At 31.2% G+C, this 11307-nt stretch overlaps 5 protein-coding genes across 6 annotated transcripts; 1 reads left to right on the forward strand and 4 right to left on the reverse strand.

Moving 5' to 3' along the window:
* Window positions 1-270: 270 nt before the first annotated feature.
* LOC122575069 (E3 ubiquitin-protein ligase RNF113A) lies at window positions 271-2031 on the reverse strand. Its single transcript, XM_043743481.1, has 7 exons — window positions 1883-2031; window positions 1639-1783; window positions 1423-1496; window positions 1101-1304; window positions 811-1027; window positions 536-728; window positions 271-467 (listed from the first exon to the last, which is right to left on the reverse strand). Exons 2-7 carry the CDS (start codon window positions 1748-1750, stop codon window positions 290-292), a joined length of 978 nt encoding a protein of 325 aa, XP_043599416.1. The 5' UTR covers window positions 1751-1783; window positions 1883-2031; the 3' UTR covers window positions 271-289.
* LOC122575068 (origin recognition complex subunit 4) lies at window positions 1753-4668 on the forward strand. 2 transcript variants are annotated; one of them, XM_043743480.1, is made up of 6 exons: window positions 1753-1902; window positions 2147-2372; window positions 2453-2779; window positions 2851-3348; window positions 3416-3568; window positions 3663-4668. In XM_043743480.1, exons 2-6 carry the CDS (start codon window positions 2157-2159, stop codon window positions 3822-3824), a joined length of 1356 nt encoding a protein of 451 aa, XP_043599415.1. In that variant the 5' UTR covers window positions 1753-1902; window positions 2147-2156; the 3' UTR covers window positions 3825-4668. The 2 variants fall into 2 exon arrangements, with proteins under 2 accessions (XP_043599415.1, XP_043599414.1); XM_043743479.1 differs by having other exon boundaries at window positions 1775-1915.
* LOC122575067 (putative ammonium transporter 3) lies at window positions 4387-6974 on the reverse strand. The gene is made up of 11 exons (XM_043743478.1): window positions 6836-6974; window positions 6494-6779; window positions 6275-6432; window positions 6096-6207; window positions 5812-6017; window positions 5602-5733; window positions 5426-5521; window positions 5272-5360; window positions 5100-5189; window positions 4920-5007; window positions 4387-4857 (listed from the first exon to the last, which is right to left on the reverse strand). Exons 1-11 carry the CDS (start codon window positions 6972-6974, stop codon window positions 4697-4699), a joined length of 1557 nt encoding a protein of 518 aa, XP_043599413.1. The 3' UTR covers window positions 4387-4696.
* A 242-nt stretch (window positions 6975-7216) lies between these two features.
* On the reverse strand, window positions 7217-9405 carry LOC122575072 (gamma-aminobutyric acid receptor-associated protein). The gene is made up of 3 exons (XM_043743485.1): window positions 8987-9405; window positions 8047-8244; window positions 7217-7958 (listed from the first exon to the last, which is right to left on the reverse strand). Exons 1-3 carry the CDS (start codon window positions 9074-9076, stop codon window positions 7893-7895), a joined length of 354 nt encoding a protein of 117 aa, XP_043599420.1. The 5' UTR covers window positions 9077-9405; the 3' UTR covers window positions 7217-7892.
* A 700-nt stretch (window positions 9406-10105) lies between these two features.
* Window positions 10106-11265, reverse strand: LOC122575071 (60S ribosomal protein L22-like). The gene is made up of 4 exons (XM_043743484.1): window positions 11197-11265; window positions 10792-10932; window positions 10468-10589; window positions 10106-10326 (listed from the first exon to the last, which is right to left on the reverse strand). The coding sequence occupies exons 1-4, from the start codon at window positions 11203-11205 to the stop codon at window positions 10179-10181; spliced, it is 420 nt and encodes a 139-aa protein (XP_043599419.1). The 5' UTR covers window positions 11206-11265; the 3' UTR covers window positions 10106-10178.
* Window positions 11266-11307: the final 42 nt, after the last annotated feature.

The following is an 11307-nucleotide window of genomic DNA, read 5'->3' on the forward strand; positions in this document are numbered from 1 at the left end:
GGGTTGTCGACCTACCCACTATCCATCTATGATTATATACATATATTTCTTTCAATTTTTTCCTCCAGTTATGATTAAAATATTGAAACACATTATTTTTTAAAGCATGGATGTTCAAGTATATTATTTTTCATGAATGGGTTTAAAATTAAACAGAAAGAAATTTTTTTAGCCGAGTATAGCATATATATAGAGAGAGATCAATCCTTTTTCGCTTATAATTTATACATAAAAAATTGCAATCACTCGGTAAGAAAATATACTACTATGTCAAAAAATATATATTTTATTAATCGTCAGAAATTTCATCGTCCTCAACAGATTTTGCTTTCTCTTCCATTTTCGTCCGTGTGATTAGCTCCTTGGCTGGATTGAATACGCCGTTTGTCTGCACATTGCATATGTAACATCTTGTACTTTTCTTGTAGTGTTCTAAAGCACATTTCTCGCAGAAATAATGTTTGCATCTGAAAGGAAAATTCGTTTCACACATTTTACATCTAATTGATTTAGAAGATAGAATTTTGATATATACTTTGTAACGATGGGGTCTGTAAAACTACTTCGGCAAATAAAACATTTGAACGGCAACGTTTCTTCGTCGCTGTCGATTTCGTATTTTTTATCATCTTCGTCTCCGCTATTATTATATTCTCCTGTGGCAGCTTCTCTTTCTAGCTGCCAACCTAATTTGTAATCCGACCGGTCATGAAGAAATTTACAGCTATCTGAAATTGAAATGGAATGAAATAAGTACATAATAGAGTAAAAAATAGATGTTTTAATAGCAAAGATTTTCGGCCTGTTTACCTCCAAAGCCACAAAAACCAGTTTCTTTATAATCTTTACATATGTCTGGCTGATAATCCCACCTAACGGTTGCTCTAAGATTAGATGGTGCTCTGATTGGTCCTTTGCGAACCATACCACTGGAAGCATTTCCAGCAGCTGTATCTTTCTTCTTATAATATTGAGCATAATTATTCAAGCCTCTATAAATCTTATCATCCTCTTTTCCTTCCAGTTCCTAAAACAAACAGATTGTCTTCTATGATATTGTTCTACCCTTGGATATTTTTGTATTGTATTTTTCTATTTACTTCGTTTATTTTCTGAGCTTTCTCAAACAGAGCTTGAGCATCTTTGTCCTTCTCTGTTTCTGTTTCTAAGATTGCTGTTGCTCCTTGATCGCTTGGTCCTGCTGGCATAGGAGTTTTAGAACTCTTGTAAGACACTGTAACGCTTTCATCATCGCTACTATTGTTATCAATATGCCGTTGGTCCTTTAATTTCTTCGTATTAGTCTGTAAAATGCTGTATTTACAACAAGTTCCCATTTTTGTTAACACTTGAATTTCATTGCACATTATAATCTATCTAATAATTGAAAGCAACCATTACATGATTCTATCTGATATTTACACTTTGTTTCATAGGATTATTATCATCCTGTTTCTTTTCCTTTTTGACCACTGTAGTTTCATCTTCGCTACTCTCTATTTAAAAATTAAGAAAAATATGTTATTATTTATGGGTATTGAACATAACCTATAGATAATACTAATCGAATTTATATAATGAAATTACAATCTATTGGGACGCTAGGACAAAAATCTGATGTTCTTTAAACGTACTTACCATCTTCATCATTCGCTGTTCTCCGTTTTCTGGCTGCAGTGCTCCGAATTCTTCTCCTTTTAAATAAAAACGTGCAGTTTTTCTTGTCTGTTTTAGATTCTGCGTCTTCCATATTTGTTTTGTAAACAACTTCGTCCAAGTGTCTCTATAATTTCAAGATTTAATATTTTACGAATATTTTAAAAATCTGTGAAAATACTATTTCGATTCTCAGTTTGACCAGTCGATAACGAATTTACTTAACTGAGTTAAAACCTTGAATAAGTACGTTCTGGAGGTATTGTACACATCTTTCGCTAAAAAATTAATAGGTTATATTTGGCTAATCAGAGATGCCGTAGATTGTCAAAATCTACCTCAAATCTATACGAAACTGTAATATAAATGAAATTATGAATAAAATAATTTCATGGATAATATAAATAGAAACTTGTTGTTTCATCATAACTTAATTTATAGAAAAAGAAATTTAACTAAAAATTAACTGTAAATTTTTGGCGCGTTTTAGAGAAACTAATATGAATAAGAAAAAAAATATGGCAATTGATTTTCAAGACAATATGATATTGTTAACCAGGAAATATTTAAAACGTAAAATTATGTGTCCTGAAACAAAGTTCAGGCATCACGTTAAAGAAAGAATGCATATATTAGAACTGTTAAAAAGAACAGTGGATATGGGTGAAAGTAATTCTGCTTTGTTGATTGGACCTAGGGGTAGTGGAAAAACAACAGTATGTTTTCTATTATTAGTTTCATTAGAAAATCATCACTTTTTAGTATTTCCTTTATATAGATCTTTACTTTTTTATAGTTGATAAACAGTATTTTAAAAGAATTGTCGTATGTAAAAAGTTTTAAAGAGAATGCATTGATAGTGAATCTTCATGGTCTTGTTCATACTGATGATCGGTTGGCTTTGAAAGATGCTACACGTCAAATGCAATTAGAAAATGTGGTTGGTGATAAAGTTTTTGGCTCATTTGCTGAAAATTTAACTTTTCTGCTTGATTGCTTAAAATCAGGTGATAAGAAACGTTCTAAACCAGTTGTTTTCATACTAGATGAGTTTGACTTGTTTTGCCAACACCACAATCAAACTCTGTTGTACAACTTGTTTGATATTGCTCAATCTGCACAAGTAAGTGTAAAGTAGAGTTTTGTATTGATTTAGGATTGAGTTGAATATCAATTGAATGTTCATCTCTTCAGGCACCCATATGTGTAATTGGAATGACTTGTAGATTAGATGTTATAGAACTCTTAGAAAAAAGAGTTAAATCAAGATTTTCTCATCGGCAAATATTTTTGTTCCCTGGAGACATATCATCTTCAGAACAACCAACATCTGCTTTTGATGATCGTTTAGAACTTTTTCAACATCTTTTAAGTCTTCCTGATGATGAGAATGTAAATAGGATAGAATATCAATATGAAGATTGTACAATAGATCCACAGTTTGGATCTGTGTGGAATGAATACATAAAAAGTTTAGTTAGTAATACTACTATGGTGAATCTGTTAAAAAGACTGTACCAAATTGATGTTAGTGAAAGAAGTTTTAGAAATTTTTTAGCAATAGCTGTTTCTACATTGTCAGAGAAGCATCAAAGACTAGATGTAAATGATTTTGTAGAAGCAAGTAAGATGTTTTCTCAAGATGACAAAGTGCTAATGCTTGAGGGGTTATCTGTATTAGAAATGTGTTTAGTAAGTGTATTTATTGCTCTTCTCCTTGGTATAGAATGTATTTCTGACAAACATACTATTATTCTAGATAATTTCAATGAAACATGAAACAGAAATTTATGATGGAGAGCCATTTAATTTTGAAGCAATTTATAATCGTTATATAAAATTTGCTAATCAAAATTCTTCTATACAAACTGTTCAAAGGCCTGTTATTATGAAAGCATTTGAACATATTAAGGTAAGGGTTGTAATAACAAAATAGGAGTAAAACAATGTTGTTCTTGTACTATCTGAATAGCTTATCGTTTTCAAAACCATGCATATTTTCACAGAATTTGGAGTTTTTATTGCCAGTGAGTGGTATGAATTCAAAAGTTGAGAAAGAGTATCAATATTATAAATTCGTACTTACCTCACAACAAGTTATAGAAGCTGTAAAAAATTATTCTGGATTACCAACAGAGGTATCTCAATGGGCAGTAACTAACATGTAATCATTATGGATTATTTATAAAATTGCAGGTGCTAAAGAATTTTGCATTTGTAATGCATCACTCATTTGCAATTTTAACCAACAAACGAGTATTTTATAGAATAAGTATGAGATTTGTATTTTTTAAAACACTTTTTTTTTACTATAATTATTTATTTTAAAGAAGCAGCAGTTTGTTTCTTATGCTATATTTCGTGTAAGTGTCTTACACATGTATTCATTTCAGAAGTATATGTTTTTACATATATAAGAAACTATGCATATTAGTGCATTTAGTATTAAAAAAATATTAAGCATTTTCTGAAAACAACTATGGTATCTAATTAGATCACATGCTATCATGGCAAAAGGGTAGTTTGCATTTATATAGTATGGGATTAGCATAAGAGTATATATAGATTTAATATTTAATAACATCGAACAAGGTGAAAGAAATTAGATATTATTTTCTTGATGTCTATGTAATACATCTCTGTAATACAGTCTTCGAAAAGCAATTCCTGCCTATCATAGCATAAAAAACGTCCAATATTACGTCCTTGATAAATAAAGACAACAAATAATTTTTCATAACAATATTTTATCTGAAACTTATAATAAAAGAGACTTCTATTTAGGTGCCATGCTATTAATCAGGTTATTCTATGTAGTTACAGTGTCTGTGATCTTTCAACAGGATTGTTCCCTATATGATAGCATCTATAATTCTCATTCATATAGTTATGTAAGATTTTAATTATTTATCATAGATTGCCTGTACATTGTATGATGTAACAGTACTGTGTAAAAGCGTTATAACGTGTACGTGAATACATTTATATGTTTCTAATAAATCTGCTATCGTTATACAATGTTGGTAAGCATTAGGAAACACTAATCTATCCAAGCAAAGTTCGGCTTATTTTTATTGGTCAATGTAGTATTGGTAATCGTACTTAGTTTAGGACTCTTCGATAACTTTCTCCCAAGTAGAAGTTGTTTTCCATACTTCAGGCGATTTTTACGATTATATTTTTGAATGTACGAATCGTGACCTATTGCAAATTAACTTGCGTAGTTAATCGAACAATAATATTTTAACTCAAATGCATCTTACCAGGATTAATTCCTACAGGATGCACGCTATTTAATTCGTGCTTTTGTGAAGCTGGTCGAAGAGCAGACATGGCTCTACTTATTCCTACCTAAAAGATATAATGCTACTATGCATAATCAATTTTATAATGTATACAATTTTTTAGCTATGAAGTATATATGTAATAGTTATAATAAAAACCTGTGGGTGTCGTATTCTATGTTCTACTAAATCTGCACCTAGAAGCTCATCATGAACACTCATTCTTATTGGTATAATTTTATTTATAGACTAGAAAAATGTAAAATGTCAAAAATTAAATAACGGATTTTAGTAAGGAAACATATTTTGAATAATATTTGATACAATTTACCCATAGCAAAATAATAGATACTGTGAAGCTCCAAAGTGTTAGGCATAAAATTACTAAACATTGCACACCTAACAAATATCCTCCTCCTCCTATAGGCAGAAAGATATCTCTGTGGAATTTGATCATTTCATAAGACAAATTTATCGTTGCGAACCTTTGAATAATCCTTTCCTTCCACTGGTAGTATCAAGAGGATACGGATTATCTGCAAATAAACCTATAGCAATAATACCCCACATTCCACTCGCACCTACATGAAAGGAAAACTGGCCAATAAAATAAGAAATTAATAGAAAATAAAGTGGTAAAATTAAAAAGAAAAACTAAAACCATGTGTAGCACTGGCTCCAACAGGATCATCAATATGCATTTTGTCAAAGAGGGGCATGGTAAAACATGTGATAAGAGCACCAACCATTCCAACAATTATGGCCTCCCAGGTTCTGAAAAGGAAACAACCACCTAACTGACTCTGTAAAGTTATTGTTAAGGTAGTAAATATCTTATTGAATACTTATAAGTACTTGTACTGAAATTCACCTGTAATTGCAACCAGTGAACCAAGAATACCATTTATTTGACTTAGAATGTCAATCTTATCTGGGCCATTTAAGCTGAAGCCTAGCCCAACTAAACCACCCCCCATACTTGCTAGCATAGTGCAAACTGCTGCTTTAGCTGCATATTGCCATCGTTGTCCACTGACACCATATGTGCTACCACTGTTAAATGCTAACCAGCCCCACCTTATACAATTTTTGTATATTAATATATATCTGACAATCCAAATCTGTAAACGGGCAACGACTAATTATTTATTTTACCAAAGTACAAATAAGCCCATGATAGCATTGACTGGACATCCAAGAGGCAATGGATCAATTCCATTGTCATATCTGCCTACCCTTGGTCCCAACATAAGGGCACAAGCAAGTGCTATTATAAATTAATGTCTTAGGTATTGATTAACAAGTTATCTCAAAAGAAGATGTTAATACTTTACCAGAGGTACCACCAACAAGATGCACTACCCCAGAACCAGCAATATCAACAGCACCCATTTTTTTCAAGAAACCTTGATCACCCCATATCCATCCTGCTGGTATGCAGTATACAATTGTATTTAAAAAGGAAAATAAACAGTATGCTTTGAAATTGCATCTGTAATTATATAATATTCAATTAGAGTTAAAAAGCTTTATAGATTATTTTATATAATTACCGTTCAGCCATGGCACCACTAACAATGGTTGTTGAAGTGGTTGCAAAGCTTAATTGGAATAAAAATGCAGCACACTTTGGACCCATCAATACGTCTTCTATTGACGGATCTATTAAAAATTCTCCAATGCCAATAAAAGGATTATTAAACTTATTTGTTCCGAAACTCGTTGCGAAACCAAATACCCAATAAGTTAAACCGCCGAGTACTATGTCGACCACATTCTTCATCATAATGTTGACTTCATTTTTTAAAGAGACACACCCAGATTCTAACATACCAAAACCTGAATAAACAAAAAATTAAACTTTATATTTTTTGTGTTTTAATCTAGAACTTTACCCGTTTGCATAGTGAAAATTATAAAGGAATTCGTCACAATCCAATTACTATCTTCTTGATTCAAATTATATGCAGAAGCCAAATATCTTTTTACAGTTGAAGTGTTTGTAATATTTGTTTCATAATTTTCCATTTCCATATTAATTCGACTTCTCTCACCAAGAGAATGGCATTAACTAGATGTTATTTTCTATTTGACCGTCCCAGAATGCAGTACTTCAGAGAAAAACATGTTAAAAATGAACGAACCACGACGAAAACATATTAACTATGAACGAGTTGTGGTTTCAATCGTTTTCTCCTGATATCGTGAATTTGTACTTTCATACTGACAAAATGGATGAATTTTTTCGATAGGGAAACAATTATGTATTAACAAAATTTACTTTTATAATTTTTTTATTGACCCACATCCAGCCAACAAATTTACTGTTACATTACATTATTCATTATTATAACAAATTTTCACTTCACCAAATGTTCAGCAAGTTCTTCTCATTTTTTTTTTTTTTTTTTATGGTCAAATTATAATGAAACATGCAAATAGAATACTAGCCTAAACAAGAGAAAATTATGTCACATAAAACAACTACATAGAATTATGAATTTATAATAAGACCATTCTAAATATTAGTAACTTTTAAATCATTATTGAAGCATGTAAATATATTTTTATAACAATTATCAAGTTAATTATTCTTTTTAACATGAAAGCTTTTCGTTTTTAATAATTTTTCAATTTTTTATGTATTAAAAAAATCATAGAACATAACTACGATGTTTACATCCTGAATCCCTAAACTTCTTCAATTAGCGGTGAGTGATGGAATCAAAAAAGTACAACGTTCGTATATTTGGCAGACGAACGCGTCCAATTTACCTTAAGGAAGCAAGCTTAAATTAGTATACAATGCTAGAATTTTAATTTTCATTCAAAATGATTGAAAGATGTAATTTTGTTAACACTTCCAAAAGCTTCTAAAAGGACTACGTTATTGTAGGTGGCAAATTTCTGTCTGCTCTTTTGTTTGGATGTTGTCTTCTTTATATTTGTGAATTAGTGTCCATACACATTCTCATCGCTGTATGCTATATAGAGGAAAAAATCTTCTTCATGATGTTCCTATGAAAAATACAGATCACAATATAAATATTACAAATGTAATAAATGATTATCTATGTCTAGAATGAATTTTGAATTATATAATTACCGCATAAAGAGATCCCATGGTAGCACTTGTTGGAGGAATAATGTTGTTCACAAAGAAGAAGAGAGCATCTTCTGGACGTAAGTGAATTCGTTTACGGATTAAAAAGTAAAATTGTCCCACAGTCAAATCAGATGGTACTAGATATTTTTGTTTATCCAAATCACTAATTTTAGCTTTTGGAGCCTTCTCAACGATAACCTAGAAAATATAAATTTTTTATCAATATCATTTACGAAATAATACAATGAAATGTGTAAATCAATAATTTTAATTGCAAATTCAGTTATATTTTAGTGAAAGGAAAATCTCCATTCATCCCTTCATTATCATTATTAGAATCAGAAAATGTTTCAAACCTTGGCCCATTGTCAAGGTAAGAAACCGTTCTTAAATCCATATTTGATATCACATAAATTTGACATTTATCCAAGTCTTCAAAGTAACAACAGTTGGTCTATATTTTCAATGTTCGTTCTATGCGTGTAAACGAAGTTTGTCGCATGTAAAAATTTCAGGGAAATCGAGCGAAATAGGAAAAATACTTTCCCTTTCGTTTGATTTTTATTATTTGAAAATTATAAGTAAGAGCGTAGTACGATCAATAGACTTGAGCATTGCAAGGCGAGTGCACAAAGAAATTCGACACGAATGGTGAATTTAATCGTTAGCGTCCTAATCGAGCGAAAAAATATTTCATCTCGAAATGAAAGAGTTTACAACGTAGAAAGTCGACCTTGGTTCATTTCAGACCAGGAAATTCTCGGAATACGGACCGAATCGATTAGCGACGAATTACAGTAGTCTAGTTGCTCGTAAAAGAATAATCTTAATCACGATGAATTAATGGCTTTTCGAAATGATGCAATCTGTCTGTATTAAAAGGGAAATAAATTTGTTTCCATTGACCAAAGGGTTAATTTTTTCGAGCGGGGATACTCACGGGAACCCTTTCGGGATATTTTCGTCGAATTTTTTCACCCTCGACCTTCCTTCTTTCAAAAGAGTGTTTCTCCTTGTAATGAAACTTCATCGTTCTCGCACGTTTGCACGAGACCCGTGCACTTTAATAAAATCGTTTCCTCTTTAGGGTTATCAAAATCTTTTTCCTATCGACTCATACGATGATTCTGAACTGGAAATACGACGATACGATGATATTCTTCTCCACTTCTGTCACAACAATCACCGTGCGTCAGTTACACTGCGCACTACAATTTGCTTTTCTACTCTACGCGGACGTGAAATAGTCCCCTTGTTTCCACTGGAAAACTCGACGAAAGATATATCTAGAAATTGGACGATATCTCCTAGCAATTTGTATATTCAAGTTGTTTGGGTTCTGACGTGTTATCGCAATGTCTGTTTAGTGAGACAGAGAATGATTTCAATGATCTGTTTAACACATAAAACAGGACCGTCTCTACGAAATTTTCCTTTTATGCGATAGCGTTTGATATTCATTCAAAACGAAACGATGATATTAATTTATTATCGGACTGTCGAAATTTGCGAGTAAATTTCTCGTTCATTTGTACAAACATCTGTATTTGAAAAAAAAAGACGGTTTCTCGCGGAACTTCATTACTTGTAACATTATTTGTTCAATTATATCTTTCATTCATTTCACAATTTGTATCTTCCTTTTAGAATTAATGTTGACTATAATTATAGTTAGGAGATTAATTGCATGAAAATAATTGAAATTTTCCGATAACAAAAGTATTCAAATTGTCTGGGATCTAGTTGAACCTTAAATAGATACGAGCCTGTTAATAATAAAGAGTGACATGTTTTTCACTACTACGCGTTTGGTGACGCATCTTTTATTCTCAACATTATGAAGAATTTATAACGTATACGTAATGATAAATTTAGTTCTTTTTTCTTTTTGATAACTGAATACGCTTTTTATTGTATACGCTACGTGCGATTTCGCATTTATTACAGTGTCATTTCCAACAATAAATTGATTTTCAATGCGCTCATAAAGTCGAATTAAATTAATTTCGGAGAAATTGAGGAATGGTACGATTTTATATTTTTTAAAAAATGCAATACAAACTTTTTGTTTTATTTATTTGTAGAAATATGTACAGATAATTCTGTAATTGCATATAGAATTAAAGTAAACTTTATTCTGCATCTTCTTCGTCATCATCCTCTTGGCTGTTAATTTGGAAGTACCTTAACTCGTAGGTTTCTTTATCTTTTGACACAACACGTAGCCAATCACGCAATTTATTCTTTTTCAAATATTTTTTTGTCAAATATTTAAGGTATCTATATGGACATGTTATTAAATTAGTGCAAATACCAGTTATCTTGTAAAAATATAATGCAAAACCCACAAATTATTAATGTTAATAAAAAGTTGGTTTTTTAAATTACAAGTATTGTTCTTAAATACTGGACAATACTCACCGCTTTGAGAAGTCAATATCACTATTAACGGACAGTTTCATCTTATCTCTTTCCAATGTTACACTGTTACCAAAATTGTTTGTCTTTCCTGCAACCTTAATTCTTTCATGCAGATATTTTTCCTATAAAAAAGAACAACATTACTTACACATAACATTATCAATTTTAATATTCCTATCATCTCTGATAATGTGAAGTTAATACAAGATTAAGATCGCACTGAATAATTAAAATTTACATAGAGATTGGAATTAAAAAAATACCAAGAATTTCAGGGAAGAATTAAAATGTGAAAAATAGAGAAGAAAATTAAGGGAAACTTACAAAATTGGCTACATCCATAATGTTATCTTCTGCCGGATGCGTACAGTCAATAGTGAATTTAAGGGATACCTTTTTCTTTTGACCCTTACCCCGAAGGGCCTGTTTTTTTATGGTCGGTCCTTTAGACTTCTTTGCCGTTGGCTGAAAAATATATAATTCCTCATTTTAAAATTCTTTTAATTAAAAAATTACGCTTGTTGTGGATACATGTGCTAGCCCTTGATAGACGTCTATGTTGGAAGTTTACAATATCCAACGATATCTTTGTAATCTTTTCGAAAATGTAAATAAAATTGTATCATGATGAAAGTTCACAGCACACTATTTTATATGTTCTACGAAGTTTTAGCAAATTTTTAAATGTTTTCGAATTATTGTTATATTTTTCGAGAAGAGGAAACTTACTGGAGCCATGTTTACAAATGGTCGACAAATGAAAGAATCTATCGCTACGCGGCGCTACGGTCATTTCATTACTGTCATGAACGTAGCAACTCCAAATAGAACCTCGAGGTT

Source organism: Bombus pyrosoma, linkage group LG14 (genome assembly GCF_014825855.1).
Source record: "Bombus pyrosoma isolate SC7728 linkage group LG14, ASM1482585v1, whole genome shotgun sequence".
Taxonomy (NCBI): domain Eukaryota; kingdom Metazoa; phylum Arthropoda; class Insecta; order Hymenoptera; family Apidae; genus Bombus; species Bombus pyrosoma.

Bases quoted from the DNA above. Each gene is read 5' to 3' on its own strand.
- LOC122575067 (XM_043743478.1), bottom strand. From the start codon at position 6,974: ATGGAAATGGAAAATTATGAAACAAATATTACAAACACTTCAACTGTA. The intron at 6,780-6,835 runs GTAAAGTTCTAG...TTGTTTATTCAG, and splicing joins AATTTTCACTATGCAAACGG to GTTTTGGTATGTTAGAATCT. The intron at 4,858-4,919 runs GTAAGATGCATT...AATTTGCAATAG, and splicing joins TCCTGTAGGAATTAATCCTG to GTCACGATTCGTACATTCAA.
- LOC122575068 (XM_043743480.1), top strand. From the start codon at position 2,157: ATGAATAAGAAAAAAAATATGGCAATTGATTTTCAAGACAATATGATA. The intron at 2,373-2,452 runs GTATGTTTTCTA...ACTTTTTTATAG, and splicing joins GGGGTAGTGGAAAAACAACA to TTGATAAACAGTATTTTAAA. The intron at 2,780-2,850 runs GTAAGTGTAAAG...TCATCTCTTCAG, and splicing joins ATATTGCTCAATCTGCACAA to GCACCCATATGTGTAATTGG.
- LOC122575069 (XM_043743481.1), bottom strand. From the start codon at position 1,750: ATGGAAGACGCAGAATCTAAAACAGACAAGAAAAACTGCACGTTTTTA. The intron at 1,028-1,100 runs GTAAATAGAAAA...TGTTTGTTTTAG, and splicing joins AAGCTCAGAAAATAAACGAA to GAACTGGAAGGAAAAGAGGA. The intron at 468-535 runs GTATATATCAAA...TTTTCCTTTCAG, and splicing joins ACAGACCCCATCGTTACAAA to ATGCAAACATTATTTCTGCG.
- LOC122575071 (XM_043743484.1), bottom strand. The intron at 10,590-10,791 runs GTAAGTTTCCCT...TCTTTTTTATAG, and splicing joins TTATGGATGTAGCCAATTTT to GAAAAATATCTGCATGAAAG. The intron at 10,327-10,467 runs GTGAGTATTGTC...ATGTCCATATAG, and splicing joins GATATTGACTTCTCAAAGCG to ATACCTTAAATATTTGACAA.
- LOC122575072 (XM_043743485.1), bottom strand. From the start codon at position 9,076: ATGAAGTTTCATTACAAGGAGAAACACTCTTTTGAAAGAAGGAAGGTC. The intron at 8,245-8,986 runs GTGAGTATCCCC...TATATTTTCTAG, and splicing joins AATATCCCGAAAGGGTTCCC to GTTATCGTTGAGAAGGCTCC. The intron at 7,959-8,046 runs GTAATTATATAA...TATTTTTCATAG, and splicing joins CCATGGGATCTCTTTATGCG to GAACATCATGAAGAAGATTT.